This window comes from Pithys albifrons, chromosome 5 (genome assembly GCF_047495875.1).
Source record: "Pithys albifrons albifrons isolate INPA30051 chromosome 5, PitAlb_v1, whole genome shotgun sequence".
Taxonomy (NCBI): Eukaryota; Metazoa; Chordata; class Aves; order Passeriformes; family Thamnophilidae; genus Pithys; species Pithys albifrons.
In genome coordinates, this window is record NC_092462.1 from 26,254,742 (window position 1) to 26,275,415 (window position 20,674).

At 37.7% G+C, this 20,674-nt stretch overlaps 1 protein-coding gene across 4 annotated transcripts in view; it reads left to right on the plus strand.

Moving 5' to 3' along the window:
- Nucleotides 1-17,289, plus strand: part of SGMS2 (sphingomyelin synthase 2) — a 39,526-nt gene extending 22,237 nt beyond the window's left edge. For all 4 annotated transcript variants that reach the window (XM_071555975.1, XM_071555977.1, XM_071555974.1 and 1 more), the window contains exons 2-6: nucleotides 1,306-1,938; nucleotides 2,668-2,785; nucleotides 4,462-4,615; nucleotides 8,497-8,663; nucleotides 9,391-17,289. In XM_071555975.1, the coding sequence (XP_071412076.1) occupies nucleotides 1,484-1,938; nucleotides 2,668-2,785; nucleotides 4,462-4,615; nucleotides 8,497-8,663; nucleotides 9,391-9,594 (1,098 nt within the window). In that variant the 5' untranslated portion in view covers nucleotides 1,306-1,483 and the 3' untranslated portion in view covers nucleotides 9,595-17,289. The remainder of the gene's footprint in view (nucleotides 1-1,305; nucleotides 1,939-2,667; nucleotides 2,786-4,461; nucleotides 4,616-8,496; nucleotides 8,664-9,390) is intronic.
- Nucleotides 17,290-20,674: the final 3,385 nt, after the last annotated feature.

Consider the following 20,674-nt stretch of genomic DNA (forward strand, 5'->3'; position numbering starts at 1 on the left):
TTGCTATCAAGAGATGAGTTACTGGGCAGGTTTTTCCTCAGCTGGCTGCTTTTTCTTAAGCCGAGTCCTGTGGTATATGGTTAGGGAGACTGGCAGCTCTGGCTGCCCTCATGAGGACTTGAGTGTACTTAACACCTGTCAGACTGGCAGCCTGTGTTGGCATGCAGCGAGGGACCTGAGGATGCAGCAGGGCTGAACTTTCCTTATTTCAGTCGTTCCTCTTAAGAGAGAATTACTCTTTACTGGTAGATAGGGAACACTTTGTACATGGTGGTACTTTTGCCATAGGAGCCGAACAGAGTAAGAATACATACCTCACAAGCATGGTAAGTGGCTTTGCAGTACTTTAAAGATGGGGAGAGTGGCCCTTATTTTGACTAGAGCAATGTCAGTTCTGTAGAGGTGTGAACTGCATTCTTTTCTCTCTATGAGAAATATTGTTACAAAATGTGTGCACTCTACCTGTTGGGTTTTTAACCAGTGAGATTCTACTGAATTTACAAATGTAGCCTAAAATAAATCCTGTGCAATAAAGAATCTTGCTGTTTGTTCCTGTTTAAAAAAAAGTCTAAATAGATTTTTTAAGTTGCTAAAGAATAAACGCAGATTCATTTGTGCTCTATTCTACATATAGGGTACCACAACTAAGAGTCTAATCCAAAGGTACATCTCTCAGTTCCCTGAAATTTCAGGCATTATTTAGTGGATGTTACAGTAGCTATATAAACATGGGGTTTACTTGGTTTAAATACTCATTTAGATCCAATAAAATTTAATGGAGCTATCAATTGAGTAGTTTTTCTGGATAAATCTAAATTATTTTATGCCTTTCAAATTCAAATTCTGTTGTGCCCTTCTGTTTTTTATCCTATCACCTGAACTAACAAGATTGCCTCATTTACATGGGCAAACCGTAGTAAAATCTGTAGCAACTCTGTGGTCAAAACTGGATATTTGGCATGAAATACCCCTGAGTGTAAAATTCAGTCTTGCTGCAAACATGGATTAGTCTTAATTCTGACAACTGATAAAGGAAGTGCTGTCATGGTCACTTAAGTCTGTGTATCTTTTCCTTTAAAAAAAAAAGCCTAAATTGGTACTAGTTCTTAAACTGATAGGTTTATCAAGTTACTTGAAGGAATGGGCTTGAATTACTTCACAGTAGCCATCTACCTCTGCTTTGTCTGCGGCCTGTATATGTAAGTAGACTTGGATGGAACTTAAAACGCTGTTTTCTAAGGATAAGATTTTGTTCATGGTCACTTTACTACTTCTGAAGGTTTGGGTGTTTTGGTTTTTTTTCAGATGATTCAGCTCTAGAGGGAAGATTTGTCTTCATGTTTTCCTTTGAAAGCACAATGGACACATTTTAGAGTTTTACGGAAATCAGAAGTCATCTAGGAACAAGAACATTGGACTTCAGGAAATAAGAGAGCCCAGAAATTGGTCACGGATAAACCTGACTTGGCCATACAGCTTGGAAATGAATACCATTGAGACAGCAAAGCTCGAAGAGCATATGGAGGGTCAAACCAATGACACTTCCACTGGCTACTCACGACCTACTCTCTCAGTCAGTGAAGAGAACAAAAATGGAACTAGCAAACCAAAGGGCTTGTCTAACGGCTTGCGGAAAACTGCAAAGAAATACCCTGATTACATCCAGATTGCTATGCCTGCTGAGGCTAGGAACAAATTTCCTCTGGAGTGGTGGAAAACAGGCATTGCCTTTGTCTATGCTCTGTTCAACTTGATTCTAACAACTGTCATGATCACTGTGGTCCATGAGAGAGTACCTCCAAAGGAGCTTAGCCCTCCCTTGCCTGACAAATTTTTTGATTACATTGATCGTGTGAAATGGGCTTTTTCTGTATCAGAAATAAATGGAATGATACTGCTTGGATTATGGATATGCCAGTGGCTGTTTCTTAGATACAAGTAAGTTAGCTATATTCTTTTCTCTGCTGTATCCTTTCAGAATGTTCATTTTTCCTTTTAGATAGAAGAACTGTTAAGGTAAAATCCATAACAATATAGAGGAGGGGTGACAGGAAAGTGAGAGAGGTGACTTGTTTACCAAAGGTTGTAGTGTCCATGGTGGATATGGAAGCACAGATTTCCTGATTATTCAATGTTTCTTAATAATGAATTTCTGACACCTGTGTTGTACTAGCCAAACTTACTCTAAGATTGGGTTTTTCAAAGTGTGTTTAATGAAATGACAAGGGGATGTTTAAACAGAGGAAATCGCAATGATGTAAAAAATCTCATCCAATTATAAGGAAGAACCCACTGTCCACTGCAGCTACACTAGAAGCTTCTTCCTGTCAGCATTTCCTTAACTGTACATACTAAAGTCAAGAATGTAGTTATAATATGGGACTATGAAGAGAATATCACTGAGTTGAAGAAAACTGTGCCTGACTGCACATGTAGGTTATAGAGTGAGGCCGTGTTAAATGGGTGGGAGATCTGAGCTGTTAACAGCTAGCAAGACTGAAACCTGAAGAAGGACTTCAGAGAGGTGTGTGGTGAAGAGCTGGAGTGGGAGCTGCTCTTTCATTCTGGGGATTTAGCTAATAAAGCTAGAGCTCTGTCAGGGTTCTGTGTGAATTCTGCACGTAAACTTTGTACTCAGTCTTTCTTCTCCCCTTCCCTTACTTTCAGATCAATAGTGGGACGCAGGTTCTTTTTTATAATAGGAACTTTGTATCTCTACCGCTGTATTACCATGTATGTTACCACCCTACCTGTGCCTGGGATGCATTTTCAGTGTGCACCAAAGGTAAGAGCCTTTGCTCCCTAATTCTTGCCTTAGTCGCTGCCTGAGTCCTTACGGCTCCTTAGAGCAAATAGAAGATAATGTTTCAGGTATTGTTAAATAACACCAATTACTTACAGTTGATGCCTTCAAAAACATAGGTAGTGATAAATCAAAAGCTGGGTGATACAGAAAGAGCACAAGTTGTTGCTGTTAAGATACTTTAAGGGGAGTACCTATGCTGAAATAGTGCTGCTAGTAAATCAATCAACTTTCTTCTGGAGCTCAAGCTAGTCACTCTAAATAATGCAGGAATATTTTATGTGGTAGGCTACCTAAGGTCAATATTGTAATTTATAGGCTGATATGCAAGCTTGTGTTGCTGTATCCCTTTAGAAGCCCACACTGTGACATGCTTTGTCTTGTTTTTCACACTCTTTGCTCAAGAGCTATTGCCATACCTGAAGTCAGCTGCCTGTCTCTGCTTCTGACCTGCAACATGTATAGAAATGTGACTAAAACAAGTTCAGCTACTTATATGAGCTGATACATATATAGGAACACGGATATGGTAATCTTTTTGCAAAAACACATTAAAAATTGTATGGCACTGTAGTTAAGTGGTGGCACAAAGGAGTTGTTATTGCTATTTTAGGTTACTAATAAAAAGATGTAGACTTAAGTTGCCTTGAAGCAAAGTGTGTTATCTTAGCTGTGCTGAAAGAAAAGTATTGCCAGTTTAACAGGGAGATGAATTTGTCACCTCTTGAATAGGATCTTGTCAGTCTTGGGGACAGCATCATGTCTGTTCTTACACATTGAAACACCTTAGGCACATAGTGGGTGAACTGTTTCTCTCGTGGATCAGTATCTATTTGAAAAAACTTTTACATACCAGTATTGTAAAGACTTAACTGTTTGGTCTAATAGCTTGGAGAATGTCTTTGTATAGTAGACTGTGTATTGAGAAGAGGTAAGCAAAGGAAAACTTAAATGTCTCTCAAAGTGCATTTTACTGGCATAAACCCAGGAAGAATTATGTAACTCTGGAAAAAACTTCATAGCTCTTCAGGATTTTTAATTTTTTTTTGTTCCATGTGAATGCTTTTATGATTGTGGAGAACTCAGATATCCCTTGGTTGTTTGTTTTTTTTCCTAGAGTTAATTTTAACAGTTAGGTGAAACTAAGTTTGCCTAGCTGATCCTAATGCATGTTTAAAAAAAACACATGTCCTATGAATATTAGTAAGTCCTCACAGAGTTTGTAACCAAATCTAAAACTGAGTGAGTTTGAGGTTCTTTCTCTGTGGAAACATTGCTCAGCTTTGAACAGAATGACAGAAGTAGCATGCAAGGTGGTACCAGTTTTGAACGGGTTTTATCCATTTTGTTGACTACTGTTATGAGATCTGACTTTAAAAATTCTTCGTCTTTACCTTTTCAGTACGTTCTGCATCCCGTTCTTTGGCAATGCATATTTCAAAATGCTCTGGGGAAGCATTGACAGCATTATCAAACTAAGCTTTATCACCTGTCAACTTGGATATGCATGCTTCTTAGAACATGTGAAAAAAGCCAAAGAAAATGAAGTTATATCCTTTTCTCCCTGTCTCCCTTACTCCACATGAGTTTGGGAAAGAAGTTTACTTAGGTCATGCTGTATCTTAACCTATATTTTGTGTTTTTTTCTGGTGTTCTAGTTGAATGGAGATTCTCAGGCCAAGGTTCAGAGAATCCTACGACTCATTTCTGGTGGTGGTCTATCCATAACGGGATCACACATTCTGTGTGGAGACTTCCTGTTTAGTGGACACACTGTAGTATTAACGCTGGTCTACCTGTTCATCAAAGAGTGTAAGTGATTGTGTTTCAAAGTTCTTATTCACATTTTTCTGGGAAAACACATGGTAATATGCATGTAAAACTACTGCTCTCCAAAAATTACTTGTCAGTTGTACACAGACTATATGTGTATGGGTTTGAAATATAAATCATGACTCTGACTGGAAATGAAACATGGGTGTAGTAAAATCATAAAATGCTCAAGTTTGGAAAGGACTACCAGAGGTCATCTAGCCCAGCCTCCTTGCTCAAGCAGTGTCGTCTTAGAGCACATTGCACAGGATTGCATCCATACAGTTCTTGAGCATCTTGAATATGGAGGGAGGCTCCACATCCTCTTGGGGCAACCTGTTCCAATTCCCAGTCACATTCACAAAAGAAAAAATCTCTTCTTCATATTCAAGTGGAACTTCTGTGCATCAGTTTCTGCCTGTTGTCTCTTGTCCCATTGTTGGGCACTGCTGACAAGAACCTGACTCCATCCTCTTGACACTCTCCTTTCATATATTTACAGACACTAACGAGGTCCCCACTCAGACTTTTCTTCTGTCTAAACAGGCTTATCTCCCCCAGTCTTCACTCATAATAGAAGTGCTCCAGTCTCCTAATCATCCTCATAAGCCCTCCTCTGGACTCTCTCCACATCTATCTTGTACTGGTGAGCCCAGAACTCCAGATGTGGCCTCACAGGGCCAAGTAAAGGGACAGGATCACCTCCCTCAGCCTACTGGCAGTGCTTTTCCTAATGCACTCCAGGATACCCCTGCCCTTCTTGGCCGCAAGGGAAGGCCACTGGCTTATGGAGAACTTGTCCATCTGGACTCCCAAGTACTTCTCTGCAGAGCAGCTTCCCAGCAGGTTGGCCCTCAACCCGTACTGGTGCACCAGGTTCTTCCTTCCCAGGTGCAGGACTCTGCACTTGCCTTTGCTGAATTTCGAAAGGTTCCACTCTGTTCATCCCTTTAGTGTGTGAGATGCTTCTGAAAAGCTGCACAACATTCTGGGGTATTGGCCACTCCTCCCAGCTCTGTATCCTCGGCAGACTTGCTGGGGATGCACACTAACCCTTCATCCAAGTTATTGATAAGTAAGTTAAACCATACTGGGCCCAGTATCAACCCTTGGGTTGAACTAAACTCTGCCACTCATAAAACCCCTTAAGCCCTGCCCTTCAGCCAGTTCTCAGTACACTTCACTGTCCACTTGTCCAGCCTTGCCTGCAAGGAGATATCATGGGAGACAGTGTCAAAAACCTTGATGAATTCCATGCAGACAACATCCAGTGCTCTTCCCTTATCTACTGAGACAATTGTCCCATCCTAAAAGGCAATCAGGTTGGTTAAGCAGATTTCCCTGTGGTGAATCCATGCTGACTACTCCTGGTCACCTTCTTGTGCTCCACATGCATAGTGATGGCCTCAAGGAGGAGTTGTTCCATCACCTCTCCAGGGATCAAGCTGAGGCTGACTAAAAAGCGTTATGGGCTTTAATTAAGGCCTTAATGTGACTAAACACATTGCCTCTAATTTATGTGTTTACTGGTTGATGAAAGCAAGCTAGCCCTTCATCAATCATTAGCAGGTTATTTAAATTTTGGATAAAAAATACTGTAGTTAATTACACATGCTACCTCTGTGCAAGTTAGCTGATCTGTGTTAGACTTTAAGGAGTTCTGTGGCTTGAGCACAGCACCATTGCACGCTTATACTACATCCAGAAGCAAAGCTACTTTTCTCAAGTGTGCTGTACATTAGTTACTGCAAGCAGTGAAAAGTTGATTCATGCTCTTTGGGTTTCTTCCGCTAGAGTCTCCTACTTAATGCTCCTTGTAGTTGATAAGAATTTGGCAAGCACACAGAAGATACAGTTAACTGTTTCCCCCTTTGCTTTACATTGCTGTGGGGCATAGAAGGGAAATCTATCTGGCTGCACACACAGCAGCCATTCAAAGTTGGAGAACTGAGCACCAACTTCTAAATTGCATATATGGTAAGCAATGCTTCTGTCCTGGGAACTGGGCTGCTCTTGAATGTGTAGTGTGGAGTTCACACATTTGGAGTTGGATTTTTCTTTCCTCCTGTTGTATTCCAAACTATGCAAATGCTAGCTTGGCTCATGGGAATATAATGCTCACTGAAACAAAAATAAGACTAGTCAACATTAGTTAGGTGCCTTCCTTGTATTAAAATGTTGAGGGAAGGTGTGCTATAGTCTTCCTTAAACAAAAATCTCAATATAACAAGGCCTGTTTAATATGAGAAACTCTCAATCTGCAGATCTGAGACATTCTTCTTTGAACAGTCATTTAAGATGCTGATTGTAGCCTGACGATTTTTTAGGCCTAGGTCTTTCTTGTGAAGTGAACATTACTGGGGAAATGGCGTATGTAACTCATCAAAATTATTAGAACAGTATTAGAAAATTAGCCTAATAATAGATTTGTTTGTCTTGTTTTGTGTATGTTATATTGCACTTTAATGCTGTTCACATACTCAGTTATCTTTAGTACCAAGAAAGATGCAGACAATGCAATATTTTCTGGACTAGTTTTACTCATGTACTTGTATCACGAGGGTTTGGAGAAATTTGGAGAATTACACTAATTCTTGTCATAAGCCCTTTGACTGCTGGCTAGATTTTAGGCATACATTTCAGTGGAGTTGTGCTTTATAAATGAGAAATGCATAGATTTCCTTTTCCTACTTCCCCATACAATTAGCAAAATGTTATCTGAACAAAGGCATAAGCATTATAATTGCTCTGAATTAAAGGCTGCTTCTGGTGTTTCTTTCTCTCCTTTTGATAACATCTTCAGTTTAAGATGTGTTCTGAGGATTTTATTATTTATTACTTAGGGAGTTTTTGCTCTTCTTTTCCTTTCAGACCCTGCCACTTTCACTTATTCCTCTGCACACTACATTTTTACTAGAATAGCTATTTATATTTTTAGCCTTGGTATGTCTGTCTTGCTTGGTGCTGTTTTCATCAACTTCTTGAGACTGCATGGCTTCCTATCGTCCTTTTTTTAATTATTACTTTGCACAGGCCTCTCAAACTACTTCTGGTTAAGCTTGTCGAGATCAGTAACTTTTCTGCTGGTATTGTGTGAAAGTCAAGGCTGACCATTGCCCTACAAATCAATGGGTGCCAAAACCTTCCACTGTGACTGAAATGAAGCCAGTTAGCCTGTCAGAAGTTAGGAATGGTCATTGTGACACCCAAGGCATTTTTCAGTGGGGAAAGAAGGGCAGGGAAACCTTTCCACTTGCAGTGGCTTAAAGTGCGTTTTGAAGAATAGCTTCATTCCCATTCGTTAAATCTTTCATTAAAGGGTATAAATTCACATACTGTCCTTCCCTGTACAGAGTACTCTGTTTGACAGAACTGAGGCTTCATGCAAAGTAGTTAAAACCTAAGAATTGAGTGGTTTTTTCTGTTTAATCTGTGGTCTCTGCTCAAGTTGTGTCAATTGTAGACACTTGAGTTTACTTGAGCATAGACTGTAAGAAGAGCAAAGATTCAATATACCCAAGTAAAATAACCAAAGTATATGTTTTGCCTCAATTCTGTCTATACATCAGCACACTGTATCCTAGAAGTGATTTAACTGGAAAACTTAATTTGACTTGAAAATGGGTGGTAGTGCTGTCTGACTGCAGGCTGATCTTGAGCTCATTTTACAAAGTAAGAACATTTTGGTAAGCTTGCATAACTCTTCAGTCTTGTTTTCCGTGTCAAAGCAGGGGTTTTGTACCAGTGTGATATGAGTTATGTTTTCAAACTGAGTACCCTTGGATCATTTTTCTTTCACCTCTCTTCCTTTTGTGGATTGCAATAATACTGAATATGTCTTTTTTGGTGTGTTTTTGCCCCCTGACCTTCCTGTTTCACAGATTCACCTCGTCATTTCTGGTGGTATCACTTAATCTGCTGGTTAATGAGTGCTGCTGGCATCATTTGTATCCTTGTTGCTCATGAACACTATACTGTAGATGTCATCATTGCTTACTATATCACCACACGGCTCTTTTGGTGGTACCACTCAATGGCTAATGAAAAGGTGAGTGGCAAAGACCTTCAGAATCAATATATAGCCTGCATTTGTTAATACTGCCCAAACATCAAAGGTAGCTCTTATTTTAAAAATAAAAATATAGGCTCCATATTGAAGTTTAAACAGAATGGGCTACAGGTTTCACTTTACTGTTGTTCAAGTAAATAACATTTTTTGAGGTTTTATTGCTCTAGTTGGTGTACAGGATAACCCTTGTTTGTCTCAGCTTATGAATAATCAGTAGTTTAGTAATAAAATGTGGCCAATTGAAAGTACCTAGACCATTCTAAAATTCTAGTGGCAGTTCTGTAAATGTCATTAAAAGCATACTGTTCAGAAAGTATCTGCTGCAATTGTTTGCAGGATGCTTTCAAGTACAAGCATAGGTCTCAAACTGATTCAAACTAATTTGCAGCCATTAGTCATCAATAGAAACTTGACATGCCTGGAAACAGTCATAGTAAAATAGACTTGAGTGCTTTGTATCCCCAAATTATGTACATGCAACAAAGCATCCCTTTGTGTTAAAGATGCTCAGTTTGTAATATGCATTTGGACTATGATCTGTGCATTATCTTAATTCTGTTTTCTAGGCTGAATGCTGATTGTCTTTGCAGAAATGCATGCAAATATATTGTATTTTTATAGTTGTCTTGACTCAGTGTAATTGATTATAATGCTTTGAAGTGACTGTCTGTTTCCTCCTCTTCTTTATCTTCTTGTGCCAATACAGACTTTAAAGGTTTCCTCGCAGACAAATTTTCTCTCTCGAGCGTGGTGGTATCCAATATTTTATTTCTTTGAGAAGAATGTGCAAGGCTCTGTTCCTTGCAGCTTTTCCTGGCCAATATCTTGGCCTCCCAGCTGCTTCAAGTCTTCATGCAAAAAGTATTCACGGGTTCAGAAGACAGGAGAGGACAATGAAAAATCTACCTGAAGAAGCGAAGGAAAGCATCTGCTCTGTGATTTTTTTTTTTGTTTCTTTGTTTTGTTCTGGGCTTTTTTTTTTTACCAAAACATTAATGCTGTAACCAAAGTTCTTAAGAGGACTATATTGTAACTGAAGAAGTGGACCAAGCTTCTGTGCAGTTGATTGGAGAGACAATTGTAGGCACACATATTGCCATTTCAGATGTTTTCCTGTCATCAGGCTGTACAGACCTATTCTACTGCTCAGTGCTAATGAAATGCACCAGTGATGGGATTTTTCTATTAAAGAAAAAAATGGAGCAGGACTTTGCTTTACTAATGCGATAGAGGTGCCAAAGACCACAGTAACACTTTCATTACTAACTAGCACTCATCCACAGAAGCACCCAAAAGTCTCATCTTCAGAGTTCTGGAGTGCATAAGGGCAAAAACATGCTCAAATGTAAAGGCACGATATTGGCATATTGAGGTATATAAAGAAAATAACACAATTGTGGGAAGTGGTTTGTTGCATTATTCTTGCTAATGAAGGTAAGGCCTTTGTGTGACTGGTACAGCTGGAAGCGAGTCTGACTTTTTTTACACACTGTGGGTATGAATATCTTTTGACCCTAAATTATTGCTTACCACTAATAACTCCCATGTATTCTATTATATGCCGATTTTTACATTTTTATTAGTAATTTTATATTTAAACTGTTGTGCTCTCTGATGACTTTGCTAATTAGAAGTAGCTGCTAACATCAGAGCTCAAGGATCCTAAAATTTTATTTTTAGTAAGGGACACAGTTTCAAATTCCAAATCCTCTGATTGCAGTTGGCCTTGTGTATGGAGCTATACAGTGCCTGTCAGTGTATGTACATGCATATACACACAAAAGCACACACTAAACAAAGTTGTTTCCTGGGAGGAGTGATCATAGAGTTCTTGATGCAGGTGAAGGTCTTATAGCTCTCACCTGCCTGAGAAATGCAAGGCCAGGACCAAAATGGAGCTACATTTGAAATTGACTTTTAATTTTAGTAGCTATCTCTTCCTGAAGCTGTGTAGCAGGTTTGCTTGGGAGCCATAGTTTTGCATTGAATTTCTTTTTTTTAACCTCTTGGCACGTGTTTCTGTGACTTGCTTTAAAAGAAACCAAACCAAGTGCCAAGGTGAATACCTGCAACAGCAGCATTTCTCAGTAGAACTCATGTGTAGTTGTCGTCCCCCCTTCCCCCCCCCCGCCCAGGGTTTCAGTCCAACTAAAATGGCTTCTTAAGTTGGCTGATAAAGTGGGAAGTTACCACAGGGCAAACATGTAACAAAACCACAAATTAACAGCTCTCTGGTTCTTGTTCGTTTTGTTTTGTATTGTTGGGAAAGCAAAGGAGAAAATTAGCATACCATGTTTAACCACTTATATTCTGGCTTAATTTCTACAGTTAATATTGTTCTCAAATCTTCAGTAAAACCTGATGCAAAAATAAAACTGCACTAAGTGTTGAGGTGATACTAATGTAAAAGAAATGCTGCTTATTTTAAGAATACGTTGAATAGAGTGACAAGCGTGAACACAATTTAAATGATGACAATTTGCTTTTAAAAAGTCCAAGTTACAAAATAGTAATTAAAAAAGAATTTTTTTCAGCTAAGGGGATCATTGCTCTCAGTTGTAAATGAGAATATTTTTGATGTGCATTTCAAATATTTTTGTGCATTATCAAAATAAAATAATAAACAATGTTCCTTACAATACATCCATGGTAAAACTTAGCTGAGAAAGAAATCTCACTGATGTTTGGTTTTGTTATTTAAAATGAGCTTAGTAGAAACCTGAAGTTGTGTGTGTGTGGGCATACCTGTGCTTCCATTTGCTTGCTCCTAGCAGACTTTGAACAGCTGAAAAGCCAGTATCAAAACATTTGGGTCCTTTTTCTCTATCACTTAAATGAATTGGTTCAATGGCAGTCAGTTGGTCACTCAAGGTATTTGTTATATTAGTACTACTTCACAGAGCATAATTTTTTTATTATGAAATAGAAGCCTTGTGATACCTTAATTATGTTCATGTTAAGCCACTGGTGGTAATACTATTTTTTTGATTTATGAATAGAGTTCATTATTGGTAACCATGCCTTGAAAATAACATAATGAAAAGCCTTACATAAGGAGCTTAAACAGTGGTTTTCATCTGGTGGCTGAAAACTAAATACTTTGATAGTCTAGATAGCTAATTGTCTTCATAACCACCACCAGGTCTCAGTGGGATTTCTCTAATACTATCTGCAAAGTAGACTTCCTTCATATAGGATGAGGTGCTTGGGGTTTTTATGCTTATTCCTATTTCTGGAAGGAAAAAATGTGAAAGTGATGAAAGAACCAAATACAGACTCTGCTTCTGTGCGGCCGTGTGAGCTTTCATTCTACTGCTGAATTTGGTAGAAAATTCTGTTGTAATACAAAAAGAAAGTTTAAGTAGCAGCTCTAGCTCAAAATACTTGATTCCTGTTCTAGCTCAGCCCTTCCTCAAGTTCTTAATATTTCTCTATGGTATCCAAGCCCTCAGAAGGAGAGCGTGTATTTAATTAGCAGAAAGCACCAGTTCTCTATCAGTAGCTTTTAATTGCTTTTGCAAACTTGTATAGCTATATTTGAAGACCCTTTAGGCCTAATGTAAGGTGATGAAATGGGGTAAGTAGTGGTATATGCTAGTTCCTACTGCTGTAGTAGTTTATCCAATACAAACCAAAACTGCTACATAGAAATTACTAATTTTAAGATCTTGGTGATTGTTGTATATTAATATTATGAAGCTGAAAATACAGTTTGATCCTAAGAGGAGAAAGGATTGCAGTAAGTAAAAAGAACAGGAGAAACTTGGACCTCACTTGTGCCTACAATCAAGTGATCAGTACAGATATGGACTGTATATGCCCAATGCTTTGCAGTATGTCACTAATTGGTTTTATCCTAGTTAAAATATTTCTTAGACATGACATGAGCTACACTTGTGTTGTGACTATAACATGATCCTTGTCTGCTGAAGAGCATTTACATGTTAAACTTTCCAGACACTTAAAAAAACCAAAAAACACCCCTCCCACCCCCCAACAAAACACTACACTTGTATACCTGATGTATCAGTAGGACTTAAGATGCTGATGGTGCTTTGTGTTTATGATACAAGCTTTGTTAAATGCCTAATGTAAATTTAAACGTGGATTTAACAGGTTAACTTGAGAATTTAAAGAAATGTGCTGCTAAGGGATCATGCTATAGATGCTTAACTCTAATGCCAGAAATTACTGAGGTATACTTGAAACCCGTAAATGAACATTTCCTTCTGGTATGGGCTTAGCACCCCCATGTGGATGTAACTGGTACTATAAGTCATCCTTCATTACAGTATTTTTATAGGGGTCACTACAGGTGGGGTAGTAGCAAAAATAACTGCTAAACGTTGCTATGAACTCTAATACTGGATTTGCTTCCCTCCTTAAAAAAAGGTGAGATAAAGAATCTAAAAAAATAAAGATTGTATATGTTGAGATACACTATCTTCATGTAATAGAGAAATAAAGCTCGGTGACAGAGACAGAACTGGGAAGTCTTCTAAGAGATGGGAGAGCATTCCCTTAATTGGATTTTTGCAAATCCACTTACGGATGTCTTAAATCGGAATCTGTTCGAGTTGTGATTTTCTCCCATCATTACTATCTGGCTAGACAGTTTATCCTAAGTTGTTTGGTACTGACCTGAATTCTTTTTCTTAATTCAGTAGGCATGAACTATGGCTTATGTTTCTGGAGACAGATTCATAAACTTCAGTGCAAGGTGAAGCTTTTCCATTTATTTTAAGTGAACTTTCCCATAGCTCTTTGTTACTTGTTTTTGGGGGGTTTGTTTGATTTTTTTTTGTAAACTTGCAAACCTTGAATCTTAAAGATTCATGGGGTAATTTTGGCAATATATCCAATCTATCAGATGGACTGAAACCATTTTTCCTTCATGGCAGACTTAACAGCTATAAAGCTCATTTATCATCTTCATATTTTTATAATATACATATTTTGGTCTTACCCAGAACTCTTCTATAAACACACAAAATTAGAGTGATAATGTAAGATCGAACACTTGTAAATTGAAGTGTTGTATTACCAGGCATTGTAAAATCAGCATCTGAAGTTCAATTACTGAGAAGAAGGATCTTAAATACTACTGTTGGGTGCCACTCAAATGAGGGTTGTCACTTAAGTGCACATGAGAAAAAAATATCCTAGGATGCCACTGAAGTGACTTTGCATATAAGGAAGCCTTCATATGCTACTTTATGATGCTTCCCAGTGCCCAGAACAAGTCCTGTGAAATACAATGAGGACAAAGTCTTTTGTTCTAGTATTTACAAGAAAAAGGAAGAGAGTTTAAAACACTGAAGTAGATGGTGATCATAATACTGCTTTTTACATGAAATTGAGCTAAAACTACACCTAACTTCTAAGTAATGTAGAATTAAATTGGTTTTGTGTAATACTGCTGCAAGAAAACCCAAACCTATGCCAAACCTATAAGGCAGTAGTAAGCACTTTATTCTACAGTACAGCTGTATATCTATGCTGGTTCTTACCCATAACTTTTGTATAAAAACAAAACCCAACTCTCAGAGATGCTTGGAGATAGTAAAATACTTAAACATGATTAGCAGGTTTTTGTAAGTTGTTACCTCAAGCTCTCACTAATACCTTCTAAAACAAGAACAAAGCGCTGCAATGCTGAAAACATACTGAAGCTTTTTCTAGTTGGCTTAAGTTTCCATGGATTTAACTATAAGATTAAATCTTAACCTAGAAAGCAGCACACAAGCATGAAAGGCTACATACAGGTAGCTTATGTATTGTAGGGAAATGTTCTAGTTCCAAACTTATCTTTTCCAACAAAACACTCAAGAATGTCTGAATGATGTTTTAAGATGAAGTAACAATACTGTGTGGTCTCTGATGTGTATCTAAACTACTGGTGTTGGAGGATTCCTTCACTCTTGGTGTAAATTAGTAATTAAAAACTCAGGAAGGTTTGACTTGTTTTCAGTGAAAATGTTTTCATTACAAAGGACTTGAAGTTAGCAGTTTGTTTTCTGTGGCTCTTTACTGTGAACTATTCTTTAAGATGCAAACTAGGTAGGAGAAAGGGCAAACCAGCTCTTGCTGGAAGGAGCAGTGTGTGGCTTTTTGAACTAAAATTATATTGGCTGTGTGGGACATGCAGTCTTATCTCTACTATAGTTGAAAAAAGATGCTGCATTATACTATTACATTTAGTGTTTGCACTTTTTCAAATGATTCTGTATTAGTTGGCCCAGTCCTTCCCCTAGATGAGAAGAGAGTGTTTATTTTATTTGCTGTAAGTTAAACATAACTGGTTTTAGTTCTGGTAAATGTGAATGGGAAAAAAATGTAGATCCACTGTATGCAGTGCCTAAGGTGTTTTTAAGGTGTCTATGCATGTGTTATTTCTAGGGGAAATACTCTTCTTTCCAGGTATGCCAGTGTAATAATGTCAGCTCTTGCATTTGCCCTCAACATAACAAGGTCTTTTAAAGTTTAGCATTTGTGACACTGCGAAGAATGATTACAGAAGAATCTCCTTTGTGCCAATTGAGATCAGTTTTCTGAAAGCAACTTCACTGAAATATGTTTTAGTTTTCTTGGGTTTTGTGTTTGTTTTAATTAAAAGAAGTGATTAGAAACTCATCTGAAGTAAAAACAGCCCCATGCAGGCAGTCGTGTGCAGAGAGGAGCTTCTGTGGCATGTGCAATATTGGATTCAGCGCACAGAGGCTTCTCTGGGAAGGTAACCCAGGTCATACTTACATAGCAGGGTCTTTGCTTGTCCTTTTGAGCTGCTTTATGACTGAGAGCACAGTACCAAAGAAGGCAATAGCTAAAAAGTGTAGTGAAGGTCACAACTCAGAAAAGTATGAAGAGGGCTGAAAACGCAGATCTCTGTAAAACCAGTCATGGTGTTCTAATTCAAAGGAACATAAAATCCGGTGTTACTTCAAGCATGTGAGTTGCATTTAAGATGAGTGGGGCAGTTTTGTTCTTAAATAATTGGAGTTCTTCTCATCAGAGATGACAGGAGTGCTGAGAATATAAAGAGGAAGTTTATCTCCCTGCTTACTTTTACCTCTACCATTGAAGAGTTTGTGTATGAACAATATTACTGAGCTCCAACCTCTCTTGCATTTTGAGTCACTTGTTACCAGTGCTTTGTTACTTCAGTAAAAACTGGGTTTGCATTCTACTTAGTTTGTTGCCATTCAAAATGCTGCTTATACTTAACTCTGTGCTGCTTTAGGCTTTTGTTCACTATATCTGCCTCTACTAGCTGTCTTTTCTAAACAGCTCAATACAAAAGACTGAGATTTACACTTGAGAAGGCTCCATAATCAACCCTAAACCCAAAAGGCACTTTTGTCAGACACATTTTTGCACAATTTGACACTTGAATTTATTTTAAAGTACAAAACCTAATATTCTAGGGCATACTTTTTTTTTGCCCCTCAGGAATTAGTTCCTGCTCTTTAAGCCTTCCGTATGTTTGTTTATGTTTGTGTTCAGTATGTTTGTTTATTTTCCTGATTTCGGAGATCATGTTCGAGATGTGAAAAAGATGAGTTCTGCCAGCTTTGTGAGGTCAGGGTCATACTAAGGAACCTGAAAGTAAAAGGGGAAATAACGATCTGTGGCTGCAGTTCTTTGCTTTCCCTGTGACTTTGACAACTGTAAAAACACTGCAGGACCTCGCTTTTAACTGCAACATGGTTTCGTCCTCATTGGATGACAACTTTTCTTGCATGATTTCTCCTGGTCTGAATCTGTAGCTCTGTAAATAGATTGGAGCTATATATCCAGCCTTGGAAAAACTAGGTAAGAAAAGCTGTTGGCTGCTGAGGAACCCTACGTGGTAATCCAGGAATGCTGTGACGCGTGTGTGATAAGGAGCTAATAGATGGCAGTTTTTTTAGAGCTTTAGGGTCCAGTTTTGCAAACACTGTACAACATAGTGATACAGTGATAGTACTTAAAGACCTTTTGTGCTGTAGTTTCCACTAACGTTTCCAAACTGGGCCTCATTTTTACATAAATTGTTTGCAGTTAACAAGAGTTGGCATTTATTTTGCAAATCTTTCAGGGTGACACTTTAGACCTGATGTCAGCTGTTTTGGTTAGGTAACTGAGTGTTGTGGTTTGCTCTATATGTGCACAAGAGACTTAGAGCTAGAGTTGTGATTTGTAAGATGTTGCAATCTGTTTGCTGTATAAAAAAAACACTCCCAAACAAAAAAAAAAAACCTGTTGCACTAGTTGTACTTCAAAAAAAGCAATAATGTGACCATCTTGTAGCTTTTCTCTTCAAAGGTGCTGTCTGTTATGAGCATTTGCACTGTTGGCCATGAATTTGGTAAAAACACGTTAAAGAAATTGTTCTGTGTGGTTTACTTGGCACATACAAGTTGAAATTTTTTATGATCAGGCTGTGTACTAAGAAATGCAATATTTTGTTGGATTATTTACATGACCACCACATCTTTAAAAATCAGAAACCTATATCCATTTATGGTGCTAATGATCTCAAATATTATTAAGAGCTGGTATTCTCTTATTACCCATGAACACTAAGCTGTTTGACACCTTTTCAATAAAGCAAATTTTATCTACATTTTAAGCCTGTTCCAAATGCTTTTTATATATGACCCTTTTCTATTTCTATTTTATATAAAAACTTCAAAAAAGTATGTATTTTAATGTAGGAAAACATTAGTAGTATATATTGGTCTAAACTACATATCCAAGTGTAAATTTTCTTACATTGTTAGGCTAGCTAATCTTCTCAAACAGCCTAAAATACAAAAATTGCATTGGGTAGGATTAAGGCACAGGCCAGTAGTTTACGTTGTTGAAGCCTTGGAGAGGGAGAGAGGATGTGAAAAGCTGTAGTAGGAGAATACTGATTATGCAGTGTAGAACCATCTTTTGCTGAAACTTCTAAAAACCAAACTTGTGAAGGAACATAAGCCTGTAACAATATCTAAAGAACAGAATTGAAATCTGACATAATTATCAAAGTGGTTCATAATACAAAGACCCATTAAAGAACCTTCAACTAGATTGTTTAGATTGTGAAACAGCAAAGTAGTTTTCTGGCTTTGTTTGGAAGCTTCACTGGCAATGTTCTCTTCAGATGAAAAACTATCTTTTGCCTTCTGTTGCAGAAGTTACTGCAGTCTTCCCTCCTCTCTTTTGGTTATCATGTTTTGTTGTATGTAATGAAGGACAATGTGCTTCCAAATCTTCCCAATAGGCATTTTTGGGCAGCACTACCTATTCTTTCTATTCATGGAGAATACCAAGACTCTAGTTGTTCTTAAAGGCCCCTTACTTGTCAGATTGTGGTTTTAGAAGTATCTGCCTGTGATGCACACAGCAATCCTACTGTAGTCAGCTCTGGAATAAATACGATGCTCTTATCTGTTATGGACACATGAACATGCCGAGTGGTTGCCATGTCCAGGTACACCCTGGTGAGCACTCAGGGTGCAGCTGGAACACTGCAGCACATTCCTCTGCTCTAAAGTAGTCACACTCTGAGGTTTTGGTGCCTAAACTGCTATCTTCCATGTACTGGAATAAGTTCTCTTGAATCACTTGCTCCTAGTACTTCAAGGAATAAGTGGGCTTGTCTAATACCTATTTTATGGAACTTTTGTGTCAATGAAAAGAATATTCCATGGCTAGATGGATATTAAATATTAAATTTTATATTTAATGGATATTAAATATTAAAGCAGAAAGGAACTCACCATCTAGGATAAAACCAGAGCAGGTTGGGGGTTTTGTTAAGATGGATTGTCGCAACAGTAGTCTGGATTGTGTCTTGCTGCTTGTCTCAGTGCCTGCCTTAGTAGTAGGACGCTTGGAAGAGCAGAACACTTTGAAGAGCCAAAGATAGAAAAGTCCTCCATAGTGGTCCTAAGCCACACTGAAACATAACTTTCCTATCTCTTAATTACTAGATGCTTCAGAGAAAAAGGGCTGGTTTTTAATTTACAAAAAAAAAGTGTAATATTTACAGAAAGATAGAGATAAATGGCTGCATGTTTGAATGCCCTATGAAAACAAAGCCTTTGTGAGATGTGGAGTGACATGCACATGACTGCGCTGTTTTGCACTGCTTTTTTAGCCTTAGCATCTACTGTGCTACAGAAACATGTTTCAGTGCACTAGTCTTAACTCAGAGCTTTCAAGTATTTTCAATATTCTTTTGACAAGGACAGTGTTTTTTATGAAAAAAAGTGCCTGTGGAAATAAAAATCCAAAAGTTGCCTGCAAGCTTAAATAAAGCATATAAAACCATAGCCCATACTTGAAGAAAATGGGTGCTAACTCAAATAACTGTAGAGAAGATCTGGTCAACAGTTGTAAGCGTTGATAGGATTCAGAGACTAAGATAAAGTTTGACAAAAGATCATTATGTTGCTTTTGAGAGTTTACTGTGTTAATCTTTGCCTGTTTCTGCTTGGGCCTTAACTCTGTAACTTAGTTATCTTTAAAGAAAAATTAGTTCCTTTGAACTATTTTTAATGCTCATTTTAATGCCAGTCTTTACTCTGGTGGGGATTATTGTTTGTTTATTACATGGAGGTTTGTTTGACCTGTTGAAAGTACGGTCACCAAATGCTTAGATTACTCAATTTGAGGCAAAAATGTTTGAAGAACGTTTTTTCCTTAAATGCAGAATTAGAGCGGGTGGGTTTTATTGCACTAATACAAGGACTGAGGAAGAATGATTTTCATGGGAAGCATTAGAGTGTTAAAACTTACATATGTAGATTTTTGGGGTATGCAGAATATTAGTAAAGTACTTGGATATTGTTTTGCTGTTAATTTTATGCTTTAAAAAGAAGCTCTTTGGTTCCAATTTCAATTGGAAAAACTGATTTAAATGTTGCAACAGATCTTATTTTAACTTGAAATATCCATGTATATACTGATATGCTAGAGCAAAACTTCCATTTGACCAGTAAATTCACTTAAAAATATGAAGGTAATCTCATTTTTATAAAAATGAACATGGAATTTGATCTCTGGACAACCTAGAATTGGCCATATGCCACTGAAACCAATATTTCAACTGCATACAGAGGGAAGGAAAGCTGGTTTTTATCTAGTGCAACTCTAGTGCAACTAGACTAAGAGGGAAGTGAGGTAAGATTACTCTTCTATAAAGAAAACAGACAAAACCAGTAATTTATTTCAGCTGTGCTGAAGAGCTTAGCTTATTTTCACATTGAAGAATTTAAACTTTTCTTGAGATTCAGATTTAAGATGTCTTTAGTTCAGCTAAATTTGCACCTGTTCTTTATATGTTTTTTCTAATAGATGCATTTTATTGGTGTACTTTGTAATTAACCACTGAATTTCTGCCAAATATAAACAAAAAAAGGCTGCATTCTGTTCTGCCAGTATAAATCTGTGTTTAGTTTTTCTATTTTGTTTAATTCATGGCTAGTAATATGTCCATTTGCTGTTTAGATTAAAGAGACAGTTGCCTTAATTGCTTGGAGGAAAGCTGACCTTGACCATTTGAAGCTTTATGTATTTCTAAAATTCCTGTAACTTCTGTAAAATTGCAATAAAACCTTTTTAATACAGTTCAGCCACTATTTTATGAGCCGCTTGTCACTATCTTTACTGAATGCTAAACTATTTTTCAAAAGTCGTTTTTAATCCCTTTTTAATGGATAAGCACCCCTTGCTCTGTGCTCTTATGTTTTATTTTTTTGTTTTTGGGGAATCACTGTAGAGATGGTGCACTTCTGTTTTGCCCACAGTGCTTTCTCTCTTAGTGAGGGACATGTAGGAAGAGCACTTCGTATAATCGTTGACGCTGCGGAAAAGAAAGGGCTTGGGAGACCATGCGGCAGCTTTTTCAACATCTAATTACCTCTGAAGGGAGGATTAAATTTGGTTGTTGATCAGCTGGGAAAAAGGCACTATGGTGTGTGCTACAGGGTCAGGGAAGTCACCCTGAAAACTAGTTAGGG